The sequence below is a fragment of the Pygocentrus nattereri genome, chromosome 12 (assembly GCF_015220715.1).
Source record: "Pygocentrus nattereri isolate fPygNat1 chromosome 12, fPygNat1.pri, whole genome shotgun sequence".
Classification (NCBI taxonomy): Eukaryota; Metazoa; Chordata; class Actinopteri; order Characiformes; family Serrasalmidae; genus Pygocentrus; species Pygocentrus nattereri.
Window position 1 is genome coordinate 33,554,081 of NC_051222.1, and position 23,552 is coordinate 33,577,632.

At 40.4% G+C, this 23,552-nt stretch overlaps 1 protein-coding gene and 1 long non-coding RNA gene across 2 annotated transcripts in view; one reads left to right on the forward strand and one right to left on the reverse strand.

Moving 5' to 3' along the window:
* Window positions 1-1,030: 1,030 nt before the first annotated feature.
* The window catches only part of LOC108411295 (complement C3-like), a 38,614-nt gene continuing 16,092 nt past the window's right edge, over window positions 1,031-23,552 (reverse strand). The window contains exons 21-41 of the mRNA XM_037543520.1: window positions 21,578-21,790; window positions 21,233-21,296; window positions 20,996-21,082; window positions 19,417-19,620; window positions 16,899-16,974; window positions 16,606-16,765; window positions 16,397-16,492; window positions 16,141-16,291; window positions 15,823-15,983; window positions 12,655-12,813; window positions 12,142-12,201; window positions 11,967-12,057; window positions 11,810-11,858; window positions 9,911-10,001; window positions 9,187-9,276; window positions 8,528-8,633; window positions 7,048-7,143; window positions 6,782-6,862; window positions 6,575-6,655; window positions 2,918-3,050; window positions 1,031-1,347 (exon numbers count right to left, since the gene is read on the reverse strand). Of these exons, the coding sequence (XP_037399417.1) occupies window positions 1,212-1,347; window positions 2,918-3,050; window positions 6,575-6,655; window positions 6,782-6,862; window positions 7,048-7,143; window positions 8,528-8,633; window positions 9,187-9,276; window positions 9,911-10,001; window positions 11,810-11,858; window positions 11,967-12,057; window positions 12,142-12,201; window positions 12,655-12,813; window positions 15,823-15,983; window positions 16,141-16,291; window positions 16,397-16,492; window positions 16,606-16,765; window positions 16,899-16,974; window positions 19,417-19,620; window positions 20,996-21,082; window positions 21,233-21,296; window positions 21,578-21,790 (2,385 nt within the window). The 3' untranslated portion in view covers window positions 1,031-1,211. The remainder of the gene's footprint in view (window positions 1,348-2,917; window positions 3,051-6,574; window positions 6,656-6,781; window positions 6,863-7,047; window positions 7,144-8,527; window positions 8,634-9,186; window positions 9,277-9,910; window positions 10,002-11,809; window positions 11,859-11,966; window positions 12,058-12,141; window positions 12,202-12,654; window positions 12,814-15,822; window positions 15,984-16,140; window positions 16,292-16,396; window positions 16,493-16,605; window positions 16,766-16,898; window positions 16,975-19,416; window positions 19,621-20,995; window positions 21,083-21,232; window positions 21,297-21,577; window positions 21,791-23,552) is intronic.
* On the forward strand, window positions 5,243-5,873 carry LOC119264756. Its single transcript, XR_005131193.1, has 2 exons — window positions 5,243-5,334; window positions 5,727-5,873. It is a non-coding gene; the product is annotated as an uncharacterized LOC119264756 (long non-coding RNA).

Here is a 23,552-nt window from a genome sequence, read left to right on the forward strand (position 1 = left end):
TATATCCATTCTATTTATTATCCAACACCAACAGCATACCTACATGTGCCTTCTTGATAGTTGGATGGATGAATGGATAGATTTTTTTTTATTTTTAATTAATATGTAATGCTAATTGTGGTAAAATAGAGGGAAATCTGGTGTTTTCTTTGGGGACTATTGCCTTACACCACTCTGCATGTATCTCATGCATACATTTTAGGCTTTGGATTATATGGCATGATAGTGCAGTAGGTAGTGCTGTTGCTTCACAGCAAGAAGGGCTTGGGTTGGATTCCCTTTCTGTATGGAACTTGCATGTTCTCCTTGTGTCTGTTTCATCCTACAGTCCAACGGCACACAGTCAGGCCAATTGGAGGTTCTAAATTGTCTCTAGGTGTGAGTGAATGTGTATGCCTTGTGATGCACTGGCAACCGGTCCAACGAATAGACTTCAGCAGCACCCAGGATGATAAGCGGAGTAACTTATGCAGAAACCTTTCAATTGTCTTTAATGATGCTTTATTGATCTGATAGAACTGCTGTGATAATGCTAATTTCCACTCAAGGGGATTCCAGTGCCAAGCTAACATTAGTTTGCATGTTGTGCTTTCACAGTGACTCCCACAGTTAAAAAAACTAAACGGATTTCCTGAATATTAAATGAAAGAGCCTGTTATTTCTGCTCAGCTAAGAAAACAAAAATCCAGGCAGAAGGCCTATAAGGACATCCACTATTGGGAATTAAAACATAATTGGTTGATTCCTTTGTCACTTCATAATTGTGTTAATCTACTCTAAAGCCTTCTGCCCAGCTCCTGAAATCCTAACCAACTGGTGAGCTTGCTTGGCTGCATCTACCTAGATACCACAGGGAAGAAAAATCCCGATTGGTCAATTTTCTCCTTTTACAATGGCAAGATCCTTCTTGCAGTACATGTAGAGATGAAATAGGACTATTATGCTACATGCATATCATTTTTAGAAATCATTTGGCTCCAAAAGACCCCCATATGTTAAAAATGTAACAGAATACAAGCATGTCAACAAATACATTGCTTTTGGAAAGTTTATTTGATTTTCTTCAGGTATCACGCACTGAGTTTATACACTTTTTAGAATAAATGTTTCCGTTTAGTAAATCTGGAGGCACAAGAATGGTATAAGCAGAACTAAGCTGGTGGAATATGCATTAGAAAATAACAACTTATTAAATGTCACTGGCATCAGTATCAGCATCCAAATTTCATGAGGTTCTGAGCGAGTCCAGTGATGCCAACGTATTTATCTCTGTATTCAGGAGTTTGGCCTTCTTCATATGTGGGCCAGTATTCAATCCACGTCTGGTCGTCCAGGACGTACTGCAGCCTGATAACAAATAGAACAATGAGTATACACACACATACCATCAGCACCACACATAACCTGCACACCTGTGAAGGCACCATCAATGATGAAAGGTACATGCAGGTTTTGGAGCAACATCTGCTGCCATCCGAGCAGCATCTTTTTCAGGGACGTCCTGCTTATTTCAGCAAGACAACGCCAAGCCACATTCTGCACGTGTTACAACAGCGTGGCTTCGTAGTAAAAGAGTGCGGGTACTAGACTGGCCTGCCTGCAGTCCAGACCTGTCTTCCATTAAAAATGTGTGGCGCATTATGAAGCTCAAAATATGACAACGGAGACCCCGGACTGTTGAACAACTGAAGTTGTACATCAAGCAAGAATGGGAAAGAATTCCACCTACAAAGCTTCAACAATTAGTGTCCTCACTTACCAAACGCTTATTGAGTGTTGTTAAAAGGACAGGTGATGTAACACAGTGGTAAACACGCCCCTGTCCCAACTTCTTTGGAACGTGTTGCAGGCATCAAATTCATAATGAGTGAATATTTGCAAAAAAACAATAAAGTTTATCTGTTTGAACATTAAATATCTTGTCTTTGTAGTGTATTCAATTGAATATAGGTTGAAAAGGATTTGCAAATCATCGTATTCTGTTTTTATTTATGTTTTGCACAACGTCCCAACTTCATTGGAATTGGGGTTGTACAATAACCCCATAGGCTGCGCTGACTACACCCTTTAGCCTTATGTCAACCCCAAATGTTCCCCTTTCAACAAATGTTCACAGTATGGTGCCACTTTCTTTAGGTTGGAAACTCGATCAGACGTGACCGACTGAATCTTGTGACAAATGAGCAAAAATAGAGGAAATTTGGTGAGTTGCAAATACTTTTTCACAGCTAGCAAGTAAGGTGCTTAACCAGTCAGTTTGGCCACTTTAGACTTAAAAGTTGCATATAATGAAGAGAAGACAACTTAATCACACTTATTCATATGATAGTGAATTATTAGTTAAAAGGTAATGATTGTAATAGCCCTAGTATGTACACTGCTGCCTCGTCATACTATGTTTTTATAATTTATTCATTTATAGTCAGATTTTAGAGTAGACTCAAGCCTGTCAGCACACAATGTACAAAATGTAAATATTCATTAGACATCTGACTGTAATTAGAGACGTTGAGCACATTTAAACATATTTTACATAGGCACTTCTAAGGTTATATGACTTCAGTCATCTTAGGGTCATATTAGGGACATTAAGATTAAGAGACTCTTATTAGTCCCACAACAGGGAAATTCCACCTCTGCATTTAACCCATCCGTGCAGTGAAACACCACATGCACTCTAGTGAGCACACACACACTAGGGGGCAGTGAGCACACTTGCCCAGAGCAGTGGGCAGCCCAGTCCGCAGCACCTGGGCAGCAGTTGGGGGTTAGGTGTCTTGCTCAAGGACACCTCAGTCATGGACTGTTGGGTCTGGGGATCAAACCGGCAACCTTCCGGTCACGAGGCTGGTTCCCTAACCTCCAGACATATTCAAACCAAAAGCAAATCCTTGCATGGGAAGACATTTATACATACCTTCCATCTGTCTTTGGTAGATCACGACTTTGACCCATGATGAGGTACACTTTGCCTTCCACAAATCCGTAAGATTCTCTGCAGTTAGTATGACCTCTGAAGCTTCTCACTTGTCCTTGCTCCAAATAATCACCTACATAAAAAAATAAACATTAGTGCGACCACCATTAATCTGCTAAAACATGCTATAGACTTGTAGGAGATGCATCACTGATATATTCCTGACTAGGGCCGGGAACTGATCCGATAATTAATTTGTTTTGTGGGCATTTTTATGAAAAAGCTTTGGACTTGATTCCAGACATGCATGCATATGGATTGTGTGAGACACTGTGTAGACAGCCTGTCTGGAAAAAAGTATCCTTCCACAATGTATGTATAGATTGGCTTTATTTTACTTACTTAGACGATGTATATTGTAAAATTAGCCACAAAAAGTGGCTTACAAATATGTATATATACACTTGTATATCATATGTTTTAATATGTAGTGCAAACAAAATGTGCAGGACACATTTTGCCACTTCTCTCAAGCAGTTTATCACTAAATTTGTTCAAAAAAATCTAAAAACACCACACTGTAAAAACTTATTTCCACTTGCCTCCTCTACTTTCACACCAACCATCTCCATGTCCACCTTCACTACATCCATAAACCTTCTCTGAGGTCTACCTCTTCTCCTTCTGCCTGGCAGCTCCATCTCTAACATTCTTTGACCAATATATCCACTATTCCTCCTCAACACATGTCCAAACCATCTCATCCTGGCCTCTCTGGCTTTATCTTCAAACTGCTCCACCTTCACTGTCCCTCTGATCTGTTCATTTCTAATCTTGTCCATCCTTGTCACTCCCAACGAAAATCTCAGCATCTTCATCTCCGCCACCTCCAGCTCAGCCTCCTGTCTTTTAGACAGAGCCACAGTCTCCAAACCACACATCATAGCAGGACACACTACTGTCTTGTAAACCTTTCCTTTCACTCTTGCTGCTATCCTTCTGTCACACATCAGCCCTGACATCCATCTCCACCCACTCCATCCTGCCTGCACCCTCTTCTTCACCTCTTTTCTACACTGTCCATTGCTCTGGATGGTTGACCCAAGATATTTGAAGTCATCCACCTTTACGACCTCTACTCCTTGCATCTTCACCTTTCCACCTGCCTCCCTCTCAAGTGCTTATTGACTATTAATGAATATGCCATTATTGTCCTGGTAATGTTTATGTGATACCATCCCAATTTCTCTGGAATTGTGCTCTTGCACTTAAATTGCCTCGTCAGTCTTATTGGAAAGTGAACTTTAGCTTCGGATCGCACTTCCCATTTACTTACTTTTGAGCTGCTAAAAATGCATGTACAATATTGTGCAAAGGTTAGAGACGACATTCACTTTGTTATGAATAATGAATATTTCTAAGATCTTATCATTTCTGTAGACACTGATGTGCCAGATTTCATGTCTTTGAATCCGTGGTGCATCTAGTCAATTGTCTGCTCTAAACTGTGTGGTCCTTGCAGTTACGGACCTCTTGAAGTTCAAGAAACCTAGCGAAATATACGGGGTTCGAAACTTGGTGTGTGCAGTTTGCCAATGTTACAGAAGGCTGCAGCGTCTTGATACACAGGGCTTACTTAGTGACTGTTTTCTAGCTTTCTGAAGGACACTGAGCACATTTACGTGTACTTCATAATCAGATAACTGCAGAAATTCAGGTTTTGTCAGTAATTAGTTAAATGCGTTCCATGTACTTCAGTAATGAGATATAATGGGAAAACTCTGGGTCTGCACAAATCAGAGAATCAGATTTCTGTCTTGCAGCATTAAAATAAACCACAGAATATGATGTGATGTAAATGGGGTGTAAAACTCATGCCTTATTTTTTTGTAAAAAATCAGTCACTTTACCAGAAAATATGAAAAAAAAATTGTTGGTTCACTCAAAAAAATCACTTTTTTCGCATTTTTGGAGTTTTTAGATCTTAGAGTCATTGATCAATACTGCTTACGCAGAGGAATTTGACTGCCGCATTTATCTCATGTGTGCAGTGAAATGCCCAGTTATACAGACAAACACACACTAGCGGGCAGTAAGCAAACCCGAAGCATTGGGCAGCTCTATCCTCGGCATCCAGGAAGCCGCTGGAAGATGGGTGCTTTGCTCAAGGGCACTTAAGTCGTGTCCTGTCGGCTCAAGGGATCGAACTGGCGACCTTCCGGTCACAAGGCTTGAAGCCAGCCCACAACTGTTTAAATGCTGCTTGCAGTGAGTAAATTCATATTTAACTAGTGACTCAAATTTAGTTAATGTAGCCGGTAGTTCCCCTCCAGTCCGCTGGGTGGCGCTTTGCCCCAGCCGGTAGTGTTTGGTCGCACGGGGAGCACAGCCTTAGTGCTCTGTTATGCCGTGTGAAGGTAGGATGTACAATTAAGCATCCAGTTAAAATAATTGTTTTATTAAGCCATCCGTGTTCAGACTGCGCATGAAAATACTTTTAAACGTGTTTTAGTCCAGTAGTAAAGATTATTTTGTTGGTTCGGAGACTGTTTATATATTATTTTTAGCGTTTTATGTTAAAAGTGTAGCTATGGCGGCAGTCACATGTACAGGCATGGATTTAATGCGCTGAGCTCTGTTATTTATGTTCTGAGGCTAAAATACGGTTGTATTAGTTGTTTTATTTCCAGTAATTCATATTTTTGTACAGTATTTCAGTGTTTTATGAGCAGCAAGTGACGATAAGCAGTCAGTAACTGTCCAGGTAATTTGTGTAGTAAAACTAAGTGCTCTGTTATGCCGTGTGAAGGTGACCAAGAGCTGCAGTGCTGTGCTGTGTGATGGAGAGAACTACGTGCTTGCTGAGAGTCAACCTGGTTCTGTTGAGTTAAGCGCTGTGAGAGAGACCCTGTCACTGATTAAACTGCTGCTGCTGCTGAGCCGCGATCAAAACGAACATTGCCGGTGTCCAGTCTCCCTCTTTCCCCAAACCAAAAAAAAAAAAAAACCACAACGCAGAGGAAAAGGTACCATCAGAGGTGGACTGGGTGAGTGGATGGGAAATCACATGACACCCCGGGTTACATTAACATTTTAATCAGTCTTCGTAAACAGATACCAGTTTATAATGTACATCTAATGGCCGAAGACTGCTGGGATAGGCTCCAGCACCCCCCGTGACCCTGACGGAGAAGCGGCTTAGAAAATGGATGGATCTAATGGCTCTTTCAGTTTTGGGTCCAACACATTGCAGTTTGTGTGAGAGATGGTCTCATGTCAATTTTCGGTTATTGTTATGCAGCAGTCGTTCTCTGGTCTTATTCTGAAGACCCTTCCTGTGAAGATGAGGCTAGCCTTCCTTTCCTGTGTTTATGCGTTCGAACAGGAAGATCAGTGAGTGGGAGCTTGGAAGCGAAAGTGCAGACAAGACCTAATGCTTGAGGGGGCCGTGAGCCAAAGTCTTGCTTTCTGTACGATGTGGCTGTTTCCAATTATAGTCTTTGATAAAGCAAAACAAACGGTATATAAGCCACAATTTCCTTTTACCATATCAAACTTCCTTATATTTGTTTTGCTGATAGTGTTTCATCTACTCACAACACAGCTTAAGAAATTCGCAAGGCACTTTTGTGGTTGTGGTAACACCATTAGTTGTACCTTTCAGAACCTGTTCAATCTTCATGGTGTGGTGGTCGGTGTATGGGCTCCGGTCAGTCTTCATAAATTTGACTCTGTAAACTGTAGAATGCAAGTTTTAACTTGTTCAGTTCTTACTCTTATTACAAACATCTGTTTATCACAACATGAAACATGAACGAAGGCGACGGTGTGTGTGGTGAAACCGCATGTGTCATGAGTTCTTACCGTAATCGATGTTACTTTGACAAGCAACTTTCTCCCGATCTTTTTCTTCAATTTTCTGTTTCTTTTGGATGCTGCAGTTTTCTGTGAAGATATTGAATGTTTAGGCTTTGGGTACAATGGTAATTAGTTTGGACCATTTAAAAGTGCTGGTCATTGATGTGGCATGACAATACATTGGTTCACATGCTAAATAAGAAGAAATATAAAACGTTATTAAATTCTGAATTTGCCAGCTGTGTTGGCAGCGTAGCTGTGAATGCCCGTACCTTCCGCACATTCGCACACACCCTCCTGTTCATTGCACAGTTTGTTCAGAGCGCCATCTTTCTTTGTAGGATGGTAGAACTTTGTACAGCGTTTATCTGTGAAGACAAGCATTTATGGCTATATGTAAATTATTAATTGTGTGTTCACTTCTGTTATACACATTTGTGTAAAGGGTCAGCCTGTGCTGATGGCTGCTAGCAGAGGGTGATGGCGGTGATGCACTGTTACTCCGGAAGACTCAAAATCCCACAAGGCTGAGTATATGTAACAAAAGTATATAACAGAAATAATGAGTGCCAACAAGGCACACCTGAAATATAGCCAGCTCCCCTTCTCTCCTATGAGGGGTGTTTTTGTTTTGCCATTTATTTTTTCCCACCATTCAGGGGGGTGTAATTCCACCCTAACGCTGTGCCACTGGGTAGCACAAATGATAGGGCACTGGGCTTGCAAGGCCAGGGTCGCTACTTTGAATGCAGCTGGTATTATTTCCCTTCAGTAATACACAACATACTCATTATGCCTGCATCATTATTTATTACAATCCATCCCACTATAGATCTACCAAGAGGGTAAATAAATAAATCTTTTGTATTTGTCAATTTTAAGATCTGTCCTTATGGGTTTACCCTCTGTGCTTGGTTCTGCTCCCTGACCATCCTGTGACAGGAAAGGTGTGACCAACCATGAACCCAGTAACAATGGATCAATTCAAGGCAGCCCTCCTAAATCAGGGTGCTACCATTGGGAGCCATGACCAGCAGCTGCAAGAGATGATGCAGTGGTGCTTGAGGCCTTCAAACCTAGTGCTTGCACACCTCCCACCCCACCTGTTGTGGTAGCCTCCACAGAAGCTCCTCTCCCTGCTTTGCCTGCCCCAGTACAAGGGGATTTTCATGTGGCTCATCCTGAGTGGTAAGCTTGGGATGCGGAGGGCTGCAGAGGGTTCATTGTACAATGGTCAATGGTATTTCAGCAGCAGCCCTCCCAGTTTCCCAGAGAAAGATTCAATGTGGCCTAAATGATCTCATTGCTGCCTGGGTGAGCATTTGCCTCAGCTACAGCCCTACAGCTCCCCACAGGGGCAAAGGTTGTGGAGGCCATGCGGCAAACCCTGTTGGGACAGAGAAGTCGCATCTCGCATGGTCACTCTTTCCCAGGGCTGTTATTCACACTTTCACCCCTGAGCACTCAGCCATGGATGCTTACATATGTGAGCCATTAGAACTGGGCTTTATTTGCCCATTTTCTTCTCTTGTGGGTGAACTACTTCTTTGTGGGCAAGAAGGATGGAGGCGTTTGTGCCTATATGGATTTTCAGGGACTAAACTCACTATCAAGGCCACCACCATTTGCTGCTGGTGTCTACAGTGTCCTGTCTGGGACATAATGATTACTAGCTGGCCCCCACAACCTGTGATCAGGCCCCCTGTAAATTGAAATGGGCACATGTGTATATGTGTGTGTCTATGAACTTACCTGGAGAGTAATACTCATACACGGTGATGCCAGCAGGTTGAAGCATAGCCACTTCACTGATCTTGTGCACTCCGAAAGCAATCCTGTCTATGATCCCACGAGACACCTGGTGAGAAGCAGCAGTTTTAGACACCATGTATTTTCAATGCAGTTTAAAGTACCATGCAGCAATATAGTCTATATTTTGTAAAATGTTAAATTACACAAAGCAAATTTGTACATTATGCATGCAGCAAAGTTTGGGTCCTGTTATTGTCACAATAACAAAAACTTCATGGGAATAACCACATTACAGGGTGTGTAATGCAGATGATGCTGGATTTTCGGTTGATATTGCAGCAAAAGGGTCCTCTAGAAATAAAGCTGGACTGAACCACAAGCTCCATTTCCATGGCAAAACTGAGCATTGCAAAAGCTATAGCAGATTGGCCATTTAAAACAATTACTGTACATGCCAACCAAGAGGGCACTTGTATAGACTGAGGGTTTATCTGTGCAATCGGAGAGATTTTGGCAAAGAACACGTAGACGTTAAAGTTATTCATGGGATTTATGTGCATGTGGTGTGCCCACAAGACAACATTAACTTAACTACCAAACAATCACAAACTTGTACATGGGATGAAAATGGTCTGATGAAGGCTCGTCTTCATATGTACCTTATCTAGATAGAGAATGAGGGAGCCTCGTTCTGAAAGCTGTTTATCCATCTCGAACTTCTGAATATATCTGTCGCTCCCAGTGATCAGCTGTTGTGAACATAAGAAAAAATGTTTAATGTTAATAGCCCTGGCCATTTAAGGGATTATGTATTATACAGCCATTTGCACTATAGACCCTGTAGTTACTGAATGATGAGCCTCAGTATGTAATAAGCTGGGGGTTTTAAGTTAATTTATTATTTGCATTTTTTAAATATTGCAATACTGAAGCATAGGATAAACTACAATCAGACAAATGTTTGAGCACACTTGCTGTTTTTACTTAATTTGCAAAGTTTTGCACTCTTCGTGTTTATAGAAAATAATTAAAAACAAACTTGTTACAATATGCCCAACAAACCATGAAGAACTCTAATGCTATGTCCAGAAAAAAACATAACTTGCGCCTAAATTACAATTTAAACACAATTCACATCATCTGCTGAAATTGAATGGAATTAGTGCTGATAGATATTTTTATCATTTAAAACATGACAAATTACATTGCAGTGAGTGCACTCAAACATTTTAATAATAAATCAACAATTTCTGCAGGTAAAAATCATTTAATTCATTATTTCCATTAGATCATTATGAGTTTGTGGTAATATAATTAGCTTAATTGTATGTTCCTACTAGGTTTTAAAATATTAATCATATCATCTCCTAGATGTTCCCCTACATCGCTGAGATCTTTTTCATCCACCACAAATCCTGTCAGCAGGCCGATATCCAAAATGGACATGGTGGCATCTCTGGTTGGACTCTTATACCTGTGCGGGAATAAAAATCACAACATTTCTATTAAAACGTTACAATAGTTATAAAATACACAAAAGGTTGGGAAGCTGTGTAAAATTTAAATGAATGTAAATAAAAATAATGCAATGATTTGCAAATCTTCTATCCATCCATCCATTTTCTAAGCTGCTTCTCCGTCAGGGTTGTGGGGGGGTGCTGGAGCCTATCCCAGCAGTCTTCGGGCGGAAGGCAGCATACACCCTGGACAGGTCGCCAGTCCATCGCAGGGCAGACAGACACAGACAGTCACTCACACCCAGGGGCAATTTAGCATGTCCAATTGGCTTTGGAGTGTGGGAGGAAACTGGAGAACCCCACGCAGACACAGGGAGAACATGCAAACTCCACACAGAGAGGACCCCGGTCACCCAGCCGGGGAAGCGAACCCAGGCCCTCCTCGCTGTGAGGCAACAGCGCTACCCACCACACCACCGTGCCGCCCGATTTGCCAAGCTTATAGACCCATAATTTATTCACAATAGAGCATAGAACACATCAGATGTTGAAAGTGACGTATTTTACCATTTCATTTAGAAATTGAAGGCAGCAACGCGTCTCAAAGTTGGAACAATCTACCATTACGTAGCACCCCCTCTCCTAACAACAGCCCATGAAAGTGAGGAGACCAATTAGTGGAGTTTTGGAAAAGGAATGTTGTCCCATTCTTGTCTGATGTAAGATTCTAACAGTTCCTGGGTCTGTTTTTGCCAGATTTTTCATTTCAGGATGTGTCAAATGTTTTCTATTGGTGAAAGGTCTGGACTGCAGGCAGGCCAGTTCAGCACCCGGACTCTTCTTCTGTGAAGCCATGCTGTTGTGATGGATGCAGTTTGTGGTTTAGCACTGTCTGGCTGAAATATGTAAGACTTTCCCTGAAAGAGACGTTGTCTGGTTGGGAGCAGATGTTGTTCTAAGACCTCCTGTATATTGTTCAGCATTGATGGTGCCTTTCCTGATGTGTAAGCTACAAACACCACAGGCACTAATGCAACCCCATACCATCAGAGATGCAGGCTTTTGAACTGTGCGCTGATAACAAGCTCCATATTTTGATTCATCTGACCACAGAACAGTTTTCCATTTTGCCTCAGTCCATTTTAAATGAGCTTTGGCCCAGAGAAGACAACAGTATTTCTCTTGTGTTGACGTATGGCTTCTTCTTTGCAAGATACAGCTTTAACTTGCATTTGTGGATTGCATGGTGAACTGTGTTCACAGACAAAGATTCTGGAAGTGTTCCTGAGCCCATGCAGTGACGTAATAATATATTTACATTAAAGAACATTTTTCTAAAATTGTTAAATTTTTGATGAAGTTTTTCGCATATTGGTGAACCTCTGCCCATCTTTGGTTCTGAGAGATTCAGCCTCTCTAAAATGCTCTTTTTATACCCAAGTTTAGTTGCAGATTGCTTGTTTTGTATTAGTACCACTTACTTTTGCAGCTTTTTGTTGCCCCTGTCCTAACTTTTTTGAGATTTGTTGCTGCCAACAAGTTCTAAATGAGTTAATGTTTTGCATTGACATGGTAAAATGTCTCACTTTCAACATCTGATATGTGTTCAATGTTCTATTGTAAATAAAATATGGGTCTGTGAGATTTGCAAATCATTGCATTGTTTTTATTTACACCCATCCTAACTTTTATGGAATTGGGGTTGTACTACCAATGAATACATATTCTAAACCATCATATTTGCTGAACCTAAAGAACAAAATCGAGAATGAATTGAAATGCAATGAATTGTGTATGCATACAATCCAAATTGTGATATACTCACAAGGTCTCAATGGTGAGCAGATAACTTTCTTGAGCTCCTGGATATTTAACTGAAATGAGCAGACATTATCATTTTACAATAAAATATGAGACGTTGCTTGGTTCTGTCCCACAACTACTACTAAAGTTACACACTTTTGGGTCGCAATGAATCTTACCTTCACGTTGTCTTTCCATCTTTATAGTAAGATCAAAATCTCTGCAGTCACTTTCCTTCTCAGTGGGACTAGCATAGTAGAGTGTTACTACCTATAAGGAGGATATTTATTAACAATCAGTAAATCCAACTAGAAGTACAAAATCTTCAGGCACATGTAATGTGTGTATACTCACTTTGAGAGATCCCACACCATGTCCCTTAGCTGTAACAGTAAATTCCTGATTGAGGTTAACCTATGGACACACAGAGGTCTTTCGATTAGTCTTAAAAATTTTATGATTAAAAAAAAAAAGCATATGCATGCAGAAGTATATTCAGTAATATTGAGTATTCTTACCCTTCTAAAGGGGCTTAAAAGTGAATTAATATTGACACAGTCACAAATCAAATGAAATCTCAAATTCAGTTTAATACCGCTGAAAAAAGGCATGCATTAAATGTACCCAATTTAAATGTGTACATCATTTCTATATGTATTAAATACATAAGCTCAGTTTTGTCTTTAAGTTTACTTTTGACAATAACTGTTTATGGAATGTGATTCATGACTATGAAAATGACATACAAATTTGAGTCAAGTAGACATACTTTTTCCCAGTGTGAAAGGAACAAAACAATAACGATCAAAAAGTATGTTATATACTTTAAATATATTATAACATAAGTATATAAAGAGCATGTTTAACCTTTTCTGAATATGTAAGGTGTGAAGTTTCCCTTTTGAAAATCCATCTGATAGAGTCAGGTCGGCCCCTCACAGACACCTCCACATCCAGTTCACCACTCTGATATCCACTCGCTTGCTTGTAATACTCGGCCACAGACTGGAAGACCATGATAGTTGCCTAGGTGCCAAACGATAGTTTATTTACTTTCTGTAATCTTTGAAGTTTCAAATCAGTTTTAGTAAATGACAGAGACCACAGGATTTAGTATAAACTCCAAGCAGTTGAATTCAGTTCTGCCTTACACTGGTGGAGGCTATCCCACTTTTGACACCAGTGTAGCATCAGCAGAGGAGAAGATGCAGGAAACATTCCTGTTTAAGGACAAATAACCTTTTAATGAACAGGTGGCAAGGGAGAACCGCTGCTCAGTGCTAACCAAACAGCTCAGAATAGCACAACCACATGTAACTTAAACAATGAACAATAAAGTTTCTTTCACATGAGTGCAGCCCCTTTGCAAGGCTGTGTTGCATCTCTATGCCTCCTGTGCATCCATATTGTACAACCCCAGTTCCAATGAAGTTGTGTGAAACATAAATAAAAACAGAATATGATGATTTCCAAATCCTTTTCAGCCTATATTCAACTGAATACACTACAAAGACAAGATATTTAATGTTCAAATGGATAAACTTTGTTTTTTACAAATATTCACTCATTTTGAATTTGATGCCTGCAACACGTTCCAAAGAAGTTGGGACAGGGGCTACAAAAGACAAAGTTGAGGAATGCTCAAAAAACACCAGTGTGGAACATTCCACAGGTGAAAAAGTTAATTGGAAACAGGTGAGTGTCATGATTGGGTATAAAGGGAGCATCCCTGAAAGGCTCGTTCACAAGCAAGGATAAGGTGAGGTTCACCACTTTGTGAACAACTGCGTCAGCAAATAGTCCAACAGTTTAAGAACAACTTTTCTCAACATGCAATTGCAAGGAATTTAGGGATTTCATCATCTACAGTCCATAATATCATCAAAAGATTCAGAAAATCTGGAGAAATCTCTGCAAGCAAGCAGCAAGGTAGAAAACCAACACTGAATGCCCGTGACCTTCGATCCCTCAGGCGGCACTGCATTAAAAACCCACATCATTCTGTAATGGATATTCCCACATGGGCTCAGGAACACTTCAGAAAACCACTGCCAGTGAACGCAGTTCGTTGCTCCATCTACAATTGCAAGTTAAAACTGCCATGCAAAGCGAAAGCCAGATATGAACACCACCCCGAAACGCCGCCGGCTTCTCTGGGCCGAGCTCATCTGAGATGGACTGACGCAAAGTGGAAAAGTGTCCTGTGCCATCCAAGCAGCGTCTTTTTCAGGGACGTCCTGCTTATTTCAGCAAGACGATGCCAAGCCACATTCTGCACGTGTTACAACAGCGTGGCTTCGTAGTAAAAGAGTGCCGGTACTAGACTGGCCTGCCTGCCGTCCAGACCGGTCTCCCATTGAAAATGTGTGGCGCATTATGAAGCTCAAAATACGACAACAGAGACCCTGGACCGTTGAGCAACTGAAGTTGTACATCAAGCAAGAATGGGAAAGAATTCCACCTACAAAGCTTCAACAATCAGTGTCCTCAGTTCCCAAACGCTTATTGAGTGTTAAAAGGAGAGGTGATGTAACACAGTGGTAAACACGCCCCTGTCCCAACTTCTTTGGAACGTGTTGCAGGCATCAAATTCATGAGTGAATAATTGCAAAAAACAATGAAGTTTATCCGTTTGAACATTAAATATCTTGTCTTTGTAGTGTATTCAATTGAATATAGGTTGAAAAGGATTTGCAAATCATCGTATTCTGTTTTTATTTATGTTTTGCACAACGTCCCAACTTCATTGGAATTGGGGTTGTACAATAACCCCATAGGCTGCGCTGACTACACCCTTTAGCCTGATGTCAACCCCAAATGTTCCCCAACGTCCCAACTTCATTGAAATTTGGTTGTACATATTTCACAATATTTCAAACTCATATTTGACGATGTGTTTATTGAACCCTAGGATAAATAAATTGCGGATAAATATTTCTGTGTCAAGGTGACAACACTTCTGGTGTTAACCTAAGAAATGAACAATTTTGGCTGAAACTCAAAAAGGTTGTGGCGAAAGGACCCTCCCAGAGAGAAAGAGTGAGAGAGAGAGAGGACAGCCCTCCTGATCTCCTGTCCACAGAGGTGAAAATGAAGGATAAAGTAGTCACATACAACATATGCAAGTCTGACCTAGTATTCCACAGAAGCACAATGTCACCTTCCACCACTGGAAAAGAAAAAAATGCTGGTCTTGGTTTTGAAGCAGCAGTACATGGATGCTGAAGTTCTATGTACGGGTGCCAGAATGTAACTGCTGCAACATTTAAGGCGACATTGAGAATTTGTAATAAGAAGGCAACTGCAAACTTGTAGTAAACAGCAGCTTTTGCTTCATGCTCCCTGATGTGCAGTTTACACTGTAAGTAATTCTGCCAGAATGAACTAACATTCCCCTTACAACATCACTAAAGTTCAGCCTGATACATTGAAAAGATTAGTCACTGGAATATTCTAAGCTGTGTCAGTTTCTGTAAATTGTTTTAGCAGCTGCTTCAAATCTACTGAATACTCAATTCGCCTGTCATGGACATTACATACATTAGCTAGTTAACAGCTGCCTAACGCACTTAAAAACAACTCTATCTGAAACAATTCTCATGTTTAAAAAGCCATCAGATCTTCCGGGAAATCTGTTCTCACACAGCTCATCTAGTGAACTTTCAATAGCCAAAATAATGAGCATAACTTGCCTTAAACTAAGCAGTTAAGTTATTTTTTTTCTTTCATAATGATTTTTAGCTCTTTAACAGTACAGCTTTTCCCATGTAAAAGCCACATTTAAGCCAAATAATCTAGTCAGTTGATTAAGTAACAAATAACTACAAATAAATTTATATATATAAATGTCTACAATGCTAATTCAGGTAGAGCTGATCCCCGTTTCTACATTGTGTGTGTATTAGCATCAACAACAGCATGCACATATAGACATGTTTAGGTCTGAGTGACACTACTTTCAATTTATGAAAAATCACTACATGTGGTATCAAGGACTCAGTGGCATATCATGAGTCCAGGTAGGCACTGGCCTACCTGTGTTGAGCCAGTTCCATAAGAACCGGACTGCCTGTTGAGCCAGTTCACGGCTTTCCCTGCTTCCTCAAGCTGCATTGACTTTACTAGAGCCAGCAGGGCATAGGCTGTGGCTTCCAGGGAAAAGTGGTGTCCACTAGTGACTTCCCAATAAGCACCACCTGTTCATGAGAAAAAAAGAAGCCGTAGAGCACAACCATGTTTGTCTGTGAACTTCTTGCAAATGATTAATTCCTTCACGTTGTTTCTTCTCAGCACTTAATTTGCAGTCTATATAAGTGTTGCCTAAAACATTTCATTCATTTGAGCTTCACTGACCTCCAGAGGAATACCTCATCAGGAGAGCTTTGTCGAATTTGTCAGCATTGGCCATGGCATATGAGGTCATAGCAACAGCATAAGGATTGGTCAAAGAGGGAATTCTACGTTCCAGATACTGAATGGCCTTCCACATACTCTGTGCAAGACTCTAAGTGAATAAAACAAAAGGGGACATGACAGCAATGTAGAATCCATTACCTTCTTTTATTTTTGCTCATAGCAGATTGATTATCACACATCAAATCTGACTTACAGGGACTGACTTGGCACAAAGTTCATTTCCTTCTTGCATGGCAATCAGAACGAATGCTGTCAGAGATGCGTCTGCATCCTTTCCTCGCACATCTCCCTGGAATTACACAGAAAAAATGCCGTCACTAAGACACTGCGTTTAGATTTGACATTTAAGAGAACCATTCAAGATGATTATTAAGCCAAACGCCAAAGCTGATTTCAACTTACCACCATCTCCCCATGAATCACAGGAGCTTTTTCTATGAAAATGCCATCTGGCATCTGTGCATTTAGTACCAGCCACTGAAGAGCGCTACAGAGAACATTCTCCTGAATTGGAACGAGGCCACTAGCCATGGCGAAGACTTTGGCCACGTACGCCGTCAGCCTTCAACACAGAGACAAACATACAGGAAATATGGACTAAGAATTATGAACACATTAGTGATGAGCATGGAGGAATATGGGAAAATTATTCAGAGAGCAGAGGGGGAGTGGTTCTCATGCGTCCGTCTTTTTACCATGTGCTGCTCGGTCTGCTTATCCAAGCGGCATAGGAGCCATCCGCTTTACGGTAAGCCAGCTCATTTTGATAACCTAAGAGCAGAAACAGAGGCATCAGTCTCAGTGGCATAAAAAATTATGATTGCTCTTACCTATCTTCAGATCCTTCAGAGTTTCCTACCATAACCATACATTTTAATTTCCATTTTACTAGTTTGTAAACTTTAAAAATGTCAGTATTTTGCTATGTAAATATTTAAACCATATAAAACATCTTTTTTTTTCCTTTTTCTAAACCAAACAATCTTAAACTGCAGGCAAACTAACCTTCTGCACAGTATTTCATGAGCAACCTTTCCAGAACAATTTTTGTAAGTATTTAATCTAATTCCAGATTTGGCATAGGACAAAGGAAATCCAGCCATGCTTGTGTATAAAATGAACATTTAGAGCTTTAAGAGCAAGGATGAGTCAAAGCCACTCTGCCAAAAAAAAAAATGAGTCGGCGTATAATCCCACAATTTAAGAACAATGTTAAGAAAAATGTTTTTCCCTCTGTAGTGCATAATTACATCAAAAGATGACCGCATGGGCTCGGAAATACTTCTGAATACAAACCGTCATTAAACACTTCATCACTGCATCCACAAATGCAAGTTAAGTTTGTGCTATGCACAGTGGAAGCCAAATGTCAACAACTTCCAAAAACTTTTCTGGGCTTGAACTACTTGAAATACATGCATGCACAGTGGAAACCTGTACTGGGTCCAATGAGTCAGCCTTTCAGATTATTTAAGGAAATAAAGTACATTGTGTTCTCCAGGCCTAATAAGTAAAGGACCATCCAGGTTATTACCAGCATAAAGGTCTGTCACACTATTGGGCAGGGGGTTGGAGGGGGCTCTTAGTGGGTAACTGGTACACCTGTGAAAGTACCATTAATGCTGAAAACTATACATGTATTGTAGAGCAACATATGTTACTTTCTAAACAGCTTTTTAAGGCACATCTCTGCTTATTTGTACATGACACTATAAGATCACTATCTACAGCATGGCTGTATAATTAGTCTTCCAGCAGCCCAGAACCGTCTCCCACTGAAAATATGCTGTTATGAACGAGTGAGAATTGAAGTCAAGACCCTTATATTCATAGTCAGGAGCTCTAAGGGACAAGCCACCTGGAAGACAATAGGGGATGGTGCAGAGCAACAAAGGGTCATTGAAAAGCTAAACTTTAAAAAGTGAAAAGGGGCGGAGACCAGTAACCAAGTTGGAAGAGGAAAAAAATTAAACGGCACACAAGGAAAACAAAGAAAGTAACTGGTCACAGGAACCAGGGACCGAACCCTCAATCACTGTGATCCCAAAACTGAACTCAAAACTCTCCCTTCTTTAATCTCTCCCTTACTTCTCCCTAAATGCAGAGGGTGAGAGAACACTCAAAAGAGAACTTTTTAAACACTTACATGAGGAATCAACTAGAGGAAAAGCAAACGGCTTGAAACTCGAGAGAGATACCAAAATTACAAAGCGACCTGCACATAGCTAAGAAGACTCAAGACTGAGCACTGAGTGGCGTGTGAGAACCTTAAGTAGGGTTCCCATAGCTGCTACCGCTCAGCTCCCTCCTAGTGGCTGGAAGTGGCCTAGCAGGCTGCATGGATGTTATATGTGTGGTACATTTATAAAGTGCAAATTTGACAATAAAGGCCCCATATGGTGTCCTGAAATATTTATTAAGTGCTATTCAAAGGAAAGTTGATGCAACAAAGTAAAACATTCTCTATTCCCAACTTTGAAATACAATTTTAATGAGCACATATTAGGAAAAAAGTTAATACAGTAAAACATCAAATATTGTATTTTGTAATGCAGGTCAAAAGGTAACCCATTAATCACTGCTTTTCAATTTTAACCTATCAGTTTCCAAATCAGTGTTTTTATTAGTCTTTTACGTAAGGTGCCACATTTTTTGGAATTTCAGTATTGACGTTTGAACAATACCAATTTTTGAAAAGTGTTTCAGAAAAAAAGTGACTAAAATTAGTCCTGTTTAATTAGATTTTGTTCAGCAAAGTGTGTGAAATGTTGAATGAAAATCACTGCACATATATGCTTTGATGGCATTTTTTGAAGATGTTACTTGTTCCAATTTAAGAAACACCAGAAAAATGTACTATCATGATACATATTGTATCATAAAAATGTCTACAAGTACTGTGATATTGTATTGTTGCCATGATGTACACGCAAGAATCTTAGATAGTCTTTAATGAAATAGCATTTTTGAAAATTTTTTTTTACCATCACTTATTTAGAGTATTCCCAATCTTTGACACCATTTGAGCAAAATGTAAGCACTATGCAGGCAAAGTATCTGCTGTTCTGAGGTTATTTCAACACTTAGTGACTTACATTTGAATAATGCTCCACTGCTGAGGAAATACCATATAATACATTTTGCAGCCAGCACATGTTTTATCCCTGCAAAACCAAATCACATCCCTGTCATTGAAGTGATAACTTTTCTCACCTTTCTGGATGTGTCCGATAGCTTCAGCACGGCGATGGACGCCCACCCTCTCCCACTGCTTGGTGGTGTCCAGGTAGTATGTGGCAATGAGGGGCAGGGTCATGTAGATCATGTTCTGCTCTCCACAGCCACCAGGCTGCACAATCAGACGCCCCATAAAGTCACCACTGATGGCCTGCTGAACTGTCATACTCAGCTCCTGACCTGAAGGAAAGCAAACATGAGCGCAAATGGATAGGGAGGTGAGTGGTTGGAAGAATTTATAGATGTTTTTGTTTCAACTGAACTTTACTGTACTCTACTTGTAAATAGACAATATGTATTATTGTGCCCTTCTAGACTGAAATCTTGAGGGTCATGATTTTTAGCGCTTTTATCACCAATGGGACGATCTTGTTTTGCAGTTATCACGAGTTTATTTCTTCAATCCTTAGTTTTTCTTCAGGTTCTGACAGGCTTTCCTTTAGATACCTGTTTAGAATTACTACATACACTCACTGGCCACTTTAATTGCTTGTTAACAACTCATGCATTTAGGCATGTAGAGGTGGTCAAGACAACTTGCTGAAGTGCAGACCGAGCAACAGAATGGGGAAGAAAGGGGATTTAAGGGACTTTGAATGTGGTGTGGTTGTTGGTGCCAGACGGGCTGGTCTTGAGTATTTCAGAAACTACTGATCTACTGGGATTTTCACGCTCAACCATCTCTAGAGTTTACAGAGAATGGTCTGAAAAAGAGGAAATATCCAGCGAGCGGTCAGTTGTGTGGAGGAAAATGCCTTGTTGATGTGAGAGGTCAGAGGAGAATGGGCAGACTGGTTCCAGATGATAGAAAGGCAAAAGGAACTCAAATAATCACTTGTTACAACCAAGGAATGCAGGATACCATCTCTGAACACTCAACACATCGAACCTTGAAGAAAATGGTCTAAGCAAAAAGGGTCCAACCTTTTACTAGCAAGGTAAAATGAAGTGTATATGTTTGTACTCCAGAAAAAGAAAATGAAGAGAAAACACAGGGGCAGCCATGATTCTACTGCGAGACATGCTGTTTTTTAAACACGCTAGCAGAAGGAGGTCATCACCAGCCACATGCTTTACCCTGATGGTGACAAACCCCATGAAGTAGCAGCACGCTACACAGCTCCCCCATCAAAGGTTAGCCAGACTCCGGCTACCTACTTGCTTGAGACAAGTGGGCACCCGCAAGAAGCGTGTAGCTGCAGGAACAAACAGGAATACACTTGATTCCACTTGTTCACTCGATTGGTTTTATTCTTATATACAGTATAAAAATATGTCTGTTTGCTCTTAAAGTGAAGGAATGGGTGGGGGGGTAACATTCTGGTGGGCCAAATGAGTTGTTTGCCTATTTATATTCAATCCAGGCAACTTGGTCTACTTAATCTTGCAATCTTGATGAATGATGCTATCTACCTGTACCTCTTGGAAGTCTCCAACACAGAATTGACATGTAGTGAATGTATGACTGATTTTTTATTTAGATGCAGTCCCTTTAACAATATATTCCTAGAATGGATTGTGGGCAAAAAAAATGAAATGGCTACATTTCTCTTACCAGACACAGTGATGTATGTATGTGCAGGAGTGTTGGGAATCTGTCTTTCTGGTATGGCACTCTTCATACGCACGACTTGCACGCCACCTTTTCACAGGCAGACAGAGAGGAAAGGACAGTAAGAGTTTATTCATGCACCTGAATACTGATGAGGATTCTGAGTGATTTGTTTTGATATACCGTAAATCGGAAACAACAAGTAAAGATCAATGTAGTGAACATGTCTAAAATACCCACTAGGAAGTTTAGTCGGGTTGAGCTCCACATTCTTCTCCTCAACTGTAGTTAACACACCTTCAGACTGAGGAAGTGAAACACAATATAATGGATTTGTTTATGCATTTATATGCATCATGACTGTTTTTATGTCATCACCATGGAAAAACTTAGCATTGAACTTCAGCTTAGGTTACCTGTAATTTTACTTTGGTGTGTATTATTGATGTGAGACTAATGCTGTGTCATAGATTCAGCTACACTGAACCAATAACATCAGTTCAGCCTGCTGTCCATGGCTCATGCTGAATGACATTCTCTGAACCTCCCTGAGAAGAGTGTTGACACTCCTCAACTGACACTTACCACCACCTTCAAGGTCTTCCTTACTCCGTCAGTGAGTGTTGACTCATACACTGCAGCCTTCACCTCAATCAAGTGGTTGCCCAGCTCCATGGGAACAATAATGTAGGAGACGGATCTGGAGGACTGTGCGTCAACATTAACTATGGTCCGATACCTGCCCTTCTTGCTGGCTGCGCTGCAAACCTGCGCTGTCCCTATGAAATCCACACGCACCTAGTGGGGACAGGAAGATGGAAACGTTATTAATTGCAAAAACTCAATAAACAAGACAATACTACTGCTGAGAAAGCTTACATACATGGGAAATGGCATTAAAAAGAAAAAGCCTTGATCTTAACATAGATTATGTTTGGCCTGTATTCAGTTGAAAACAATACAAAAGCACACTTTTTTATTTGACTTAATCACTGTTTGGGAGCTGAAGACACTAGTTGATCCACTTTTTTTGAAAGTGGAATTTTTGCAAACTTGCAGTTTTTTATTTCAGAAACTACTGATCTACTGGGATTTTCACGCACAACCATCTCTAGGGTTTACAGAGAACGGTCTGAAAAAGAGGAAACATCCAGTGAGCGGTCAGTTGTGTGGATGAAAATGCCTTGTTGATGTGAGAGGTCAGAGGAGAACGGGCAGACTGGTTCGGGATGATAGAAAGGCAGCAGGAACTCAAATAACCACTTGTTACAACCAAGGAATGCAGAACACCATCTCTGTATCCTCAACACGTCGAAACTTGAAGAAGATGGGCTACAGCAAAAGCAGGTCCGACCTTTTACTAGCAACCTAATAAAGTGGCCGGTGAGTGTAAGAGAAAACTGAGAGAACTTGGGCTGGAGTTTAGAAGTTCCATTGGAGATTTATTGAGCAAAGGGGCATATTTGACTGTTGATTAGTTTCATTAATGGATATCTGTAGAACATTTTGAAAATATAAATACTTCCATATACAATGTAGCCAATACATTTAATACTCTTATAACAAATTATTTAATTGTTTAAGTGCTTACTGATCAAATGTCATTGAATAAACATCTTTTATACATATAGGAAATATAAAATAGAAAGCTCCAATGCAGCTACATTATACTCTGAGCATTTTGAACATGCATATTTTGTAAATTCTCTGGCAGCAGATTTATTTTTGCTGTAATTGCCAAATTCTCAGAATGGATCACCAACAAGACACTCTGTTCAGTTAATTGCTGTACATGATTGTATTAAAACAAACAAACAAACAAAAAACAACTGTGTTTTGAATCATTTGTGACTAATATTTTGTATTATGTACCATGTTTTGACATGGTACAATCTGGCCCACTTTATGCTATCTTTGTAAAGATATGTAGTTATTCAATGTTGTTTAATGTAACGCCAGGGAGAGAGGATGAGGCGGACGAATATGCGAAGAGAAGCGAGATTTATCGGGCAAATCCAGAATCAGGGGCAAAATGGTCCAGGGTCAGACAGCCAACATGGATAGATGGAGGGACAGACATAACAAAAAGGAAAACAGGCTAAACACAAAACAGAGATTAGGACAAATAAGGCCAGAAGATGCTACACCAAACAAGACAATACAATACCATGCAATATAGTACAAAGACCATCAACCTAACAGAGGAAAACACAGGGCTTAAATAAAGGAACAGGTAACAAGACACAGGTGGTTAACAAGAGGGTATACAAGATAGGTGAAAACTATCAAGAGCAGAGTCTAGAAACAAGGGGGCAGGACCGGGAAGAAACAAAACAAAGAAGCACATGGACAAGACCATAAGGTAAACACAAGCACATGGAAGACTGGGAGGGGCCAATCATGACATTTAAGCATTGTGGTAATTGTCACGTGAATTTTCATGATAACGACACATACTCGATCGACAAGTACACCATTTACAGTTTTCTGACTAATTCATAGAAGCTTTGAATAGATGGATGTGTACCACCATCTGTCAGCATCTATGCTTTCACACTTA